Here is a 4,991-nt window from a genome sequence, read left to right on the forward strand (position 1 = left end):
TGCCCTTTCATTTTCTTAAGTGTCATTTTGATACAGTAATCAATTACTGTAAACTTGCAATTTATCAAGTTTTCTGTTATGGCCCGTGCTTTTATTATTGTGTCTATGAAGTCTTTGCTCCACTTAACCCAAAGGGGTGACTGAGTTTTAAAGCAAGATTATATACAGAATTCTGGGATTGATCTAGGGAGCCTTCAGATATGGATTAAAAGAACAACCAGAATGTTCTGTAGCACCTTGCCCCACACATATCACCTCTAATCCTGCACCACATCCCTCAGGCGTTTATCAGAAACCATCTTCCAGGAGAAAGGGAAAACCCATATTCCTTTTCCAACTCTTACCTTGCCCCTGCTCGGCTCCCAGGATATCCTCCCCCCAAGGAGCCAAGCTGTGTTTGGCAAGCTGGTGGTACAGCATAGTGTTAAGGATCTTTTCCACATCCCAGTTATAAGATTTTGGACACTTCTCTCAAACTTAGTATCCCCTTCTACAGAGATGAGGTGATAATGGACCTAGCTTCTAGGTTGCTATAAAGATGGAAGGAATTAGAGCAGAGAACATGCTCAAACACTGGTAACTAGTATTGTCAACAAGTTAGTTGGTATTACACATCTTGGCTGAAGACCCTAACTAACTAATCCTCACCAAACTCTTGTCTTTTCAGACAGATATTGGGTTTGTCTACCATTCCCCAGGTAGGTAACATTGTTGTAAATAAATGTATCTTCTGAGAAAAATCAAGCCTGGGGCCAAAACACCTCAAAATCTCTATATGTTTGTCCTACTGCTTGGGGGGGAGTATTAGGGGGTATAAATTAATCTTCAGTACTTGATAAAACTTTACTGTATTTTAGAGTATTTTATCTTACTTTTTTTTTTTTTTTTTGAGGCAGAGCCTTACTTTGTCACCTCCAGTAAAGTGCTATGGCATCATAGCTCACAGCAACCTCAAACTCTTGGGCTCTAGCAATTCTGTTACCTCAGCCTCCAGAGTAGCTTGGACTACAGGTCCTGGCTACAACACCCGGCTATTTTTTAAAAGACATAGTATCACTCTAGCTCAGGCTGGTCTCAAACTCGTGAGCTCAGGCTATCCACCTGCCTCGGCCTCCTGGAGTGCTGGGATTACAGGCATGAGCCCCCTGGCTGGCCTATTTTATAATAGCATCTTTCGCTGAAAAACTCAGGGCATCCTTCTGGGTCAAATGAAATGCTAACCTTTTGGCTCGGTGCCTGTGGCTCAAGTGGCTAAGGCGCCAGCCACATACACCTTAGGTGGCGGGTTTGAATCCAGCCCAGTCCCGCCAAAACAACAATAACGGCTGCAACCAAAAAATAGCTGGGCGCTGTGGTGGGCACCTGTGGTTCTAGCTACTTGGGAGGCTGAGGCAGGAAACTCGCTTGAGCCCAGGAGTCGGAGGTTGCTGTGAGCTGTGATGCCATAGCACTCTACCCACGGGGACAGCTTGAGGCTCTGTCTCAAAAAAAAAAGAAAGAAAGAAAGAAAGAAAGAAAGAAAGAAAGAAAGAAAGAAAGAAATGCTAACCTTTTATTATAAGCCTAGGTGGGATTTCTATTTTTTGATCTCAATATTGGGAGACTGAAGTTTCAGGGGAGAGGTTTCTATCATGATCTGGCTATGACATACAAATGAAGTTGAGATTTGGATTCAGGTTAGGGGAAATGCTTGCCACTATAGTATCTTGTTCCAGACCAGGCCAAAAACAATCGTAGGTTCCCAAAGTGGAAGAGGGAGGGAAATGATCCCTCTTTCCTATAGACAAGAGTTGGCAGCCTTGGGAGCACACTGTCATTGCTCTGTGGTAAGAGTGACTCTCATTTTCCTCTGCCACTTGATGGGAATTAGAATACATGAAAAATGTTTCCAGCTCCCTCTCCTCCTGAAACAAAGACTCATTTCAGGAGGAGAGAGATGGAGACTGGAAGCCCATCTTCCATGGCTCCTCTGCCTCTCCAGGTCACATACTCCTAAGGAAATGGTTAGGCCTCTGCCAGCCAGATAAACCCGACAGTGGCATGAAAGGCTACCTGAAAGTCACCATCTGTGCTCTTGGCGTGGGAGACCAGGCCCCGGTGAGGTTGCCCCCCTCAACACCCCAGTAACATTTCTTGGCTGCTACCTAGGGCCACCCCTGTACCCTCAAACTGGCCATTGACCTTCACATCTCTCCTTTGTCTGCTCCATCACTGCAGGGTTGTCCTATTCCCTCTGTATCAAGTGGGAACATGGGGAAACAAAGTCTTGTGGCTTTAGCTGTGACTCACCATGACCCTGACCCTATAAGTTCTCTGGTCTCTACAGGTAGATCAAAAGCTGCCCTACAGGGATGACACCACAATTCAGGTCTTCAAGTCAACAGCAGTTCCGATCTCCGTGGCTTACTTACAGTTCTTCATTTACTGCGCAGAGGACCTTCATCTCAGTTAGAGTCAGGGTGGCAGGGGAGGGAGTGGCCTTGAGATTCCCTGTACAGTGGCACCCTGCATCCCCATGGAGCTTCCTTATTCCTTTTGACCATAACTTAAGATTCGAGGTGGAGTAACAGGGTGACACTGAAATCCACCAAGAATTGTTTTATGAAGGTCCCGTGGAGACCCTTCCCCTGACCTGTGTTTGGTGCCTTTTGTTGCCCAGATGCATACTCAAGGTTCCCTGTGTCTCCCTCCCATCACCCCACAAGAAGGAACAAAGTGGTAACTGGAGACCGGTCAACCCAGGGAGCACTAAACTAAATTATGGGGAAAGTTTTAGGTAGTTCTGTCATTTCCCCATTTCTCCTTCTGAAAAGAAAAAAAAATGCTGCTGTCTCAGAGGTCTTTTAACTTCTTGTTCATAGCAACAAACCAGTCAGTGCGTCCTGCATTGGAGGTGGAACTAATTGGTGAAAAGGTAAGTATAGAAAGTGTTTGTGACCTAGAGAAATTGCCACCTAGAAAAAGTAGTATAGAGGCAAAGAGTAGTCTAGTGGGCAGGACCCCAGGAATTGCATCCCAGCTCATCCACTAAGGGGTTGGGTAACCTGAACCTGGAACTCTATGGAGGTAGTGGTCGTATCTCACCTCTTTATGTCAGAGCTGCAGAGGGCCCTGTATGGAGAAGATGCCCACTAAAAAACAAATACACAGGGAAGAGTGAAGGAGGACTGGAGCAATATGCCAACAGACAAGCAAACATCAAAATTGTCACAATTTCCTCTAGGCCTCATTTTCTTCATCTGCAAATTGAAGGTTCTGGTTAAGAGAGTTGCTGACATTCCATGAACCTTTAATGAATACAGAGTAGCATTTTCCAAAGTGTGCTGATGGGTGTTGCACATGAAAAATGGTCCTAATTTGGTGAATGCTAGGCTAAAGTTAAATATATTTTCTCAGAATTCACAAACTGTCATTTCTACCATCTTCTGTTAAAAGCGTCATTAAGCTGCCTATACATAAGGGGAGGGAAGTGAATATCTACTTTTGGAAGGGAGGAGTTCCAAAGAATTTGTAGACATACTTAAAACCACCACATTGAGTATTTATTTCCCAGTGAGTGGTTTTGGTACCTCTGGAGCCAGGTGAGATATTCTTGGGTGGTAAGTGATACAGATTTTTCAAAAACTTTGATATTTTTATGTTTGTCTTAGTGTACCTTAAAAAGTTTAACAAGGCCAATTAACACTTGATTTTATAGATATCATTGCTTAGAATCAGGTTAAGTTTAAATAGCAAGTAAGGGGTGGCACCTGTGGCTCAGTGAGTAGGATGCTAGCCCCATGTACCAAGGGGTGGAGGGTTCAAACCCAGCCCCAGCCAAACTGCAATTTAAAAAAAAATAGTCAGGTGTTGTAGCAGGTGCCTGTGGTCCCAGCTACTTGGGAGACTGAGCCAAGAGAATCATCTAAGCCTAAAAACTTGAGGTTGCTGTGAGCTGTGACGCAACAGCACTCTACCGAGGGCGATAAAATAAGACTATCTCTAAAAATTATAATAAATAAATAAATAAAATAAAACAGTAAGTCAGTCTATGATTTTTTTTTTTTTGAGACAGAGTCTCACTTTGTTGCCCTCGGTAGAGTGCAGTGGCATCACAGCTCACAGCAATCTCCAACTCTGGGGCTTAAGCAATTCTCTTGCCTCAGCCACCTGAGTAGCTGGGACCACAGGCGCCCACCACAAGGCCCAGCTTTCTTTTGTGGCAGTTGTCACTGCTGTTTTAGCTGGCCGTGGCCAGGTTCGAATCCACCACCCTCGGTTTATATAGCCAGCACCCGATGCACTGAGCCACAGGCACCGCCCCAGTTGATTTTTAAAGGGATATGCTGCACCCATCAGCTGTATTTTTGCCCATTTTTCTCTTGGGATATTGGAATTCATCTAACAAAATCTATATTTATATACATAGATGTAATAAAGTTGGTATCCCTATAACTATTTAAAAATTAAGTCAATTGAAAGTTGATTAAGCTTGGCGCCTGTGGCTCAGGTGGCTAGGACGCCAGCCACATACACCTGGGGTGGTGGGTTCGAGTCCAGCCTGGGCCCACCGGACAGTGATGGCTGCAACCAAGGGATGGCCAGGTGTTGTGGCCGGCGCCTGTGGCCCCAGCTACTTAGGAGGCTGAGGCAGGAGACTCGCTTGAGCCCAGGAGTTGGAGGTTGCTGTGAGCTGTGATGCCACGGCACTCTACCCAGGGGGACAACTTGAGGCTCTGTCTCAAAAAAAAAAGAAAGTTGATTTAAGTAAGAAAGTATGGAGAATCTTCAAGGAACTCATACTACGGCTCAGCACCTGTGGCTCAAGCGGCTGAGGTGCCAGCCACATACACCTAAGGTGGCAGGTTCGAATCCAGCCCAGACCCGCCAAACAACAATAATGGCTGCGACCAAAAAAAAAAAAGTAGCCGGGCATTGTGGCAGGTGCCTGTGGTCCCAGCTACTTGGGAGGCAGAGGCAGGAGACTCACTTGAGCCCAGGAGTTGGAGGTT

The 4,991-nt window shown here is 45.5% G+C and overlaps 1 protein-coding gene across 1 annotated transcript in view; it reads left to right on the top strand.

Moving 5' to 3' along the window:
- The window catches only part of FER1L5 (fer-1 like family member 5), a 60,761-nt gene that overhangs the window by 12,659 nt on the left and 43,111 nt on the right, over window positions 1-4,991 (top strand). The window contains exons 11-14 of the mRNA XM_012811024.2: window positions 668-698; window positions 1,982-2,097; window positions 2,327-2,447; window positions 2,862-2,914. Of these exons, the coding sequence (XP_012666478.1) occupies window positions 668-698; window positions 1,982-2,097; window positions 2,327-2,447; window positions 2,862-2,914 (321 nt within the window). The remainder of the gene's footprint in view (window positions 1-667; window positions 699-1,981; window positions 2,098-2,326; window positions 2,448-2,861; window positions 2,915-4,991) is intronic.

Source organism: Otolemur garnettii, unplaced genomic scaffold, assembly GCF_000181295.1.
Source record: "Otolemur garnettii isolate 467f Iridium unplaced genomic scaffold, OtoGar3 scaffold00148, whole genome shotgun sequence".
NCBI classification, from domain to species: Eukaryota; Metazoa; Chordata; class Mammalia; order Primates; family Galagidae; genus Otolemur; species Otolemur garnettii.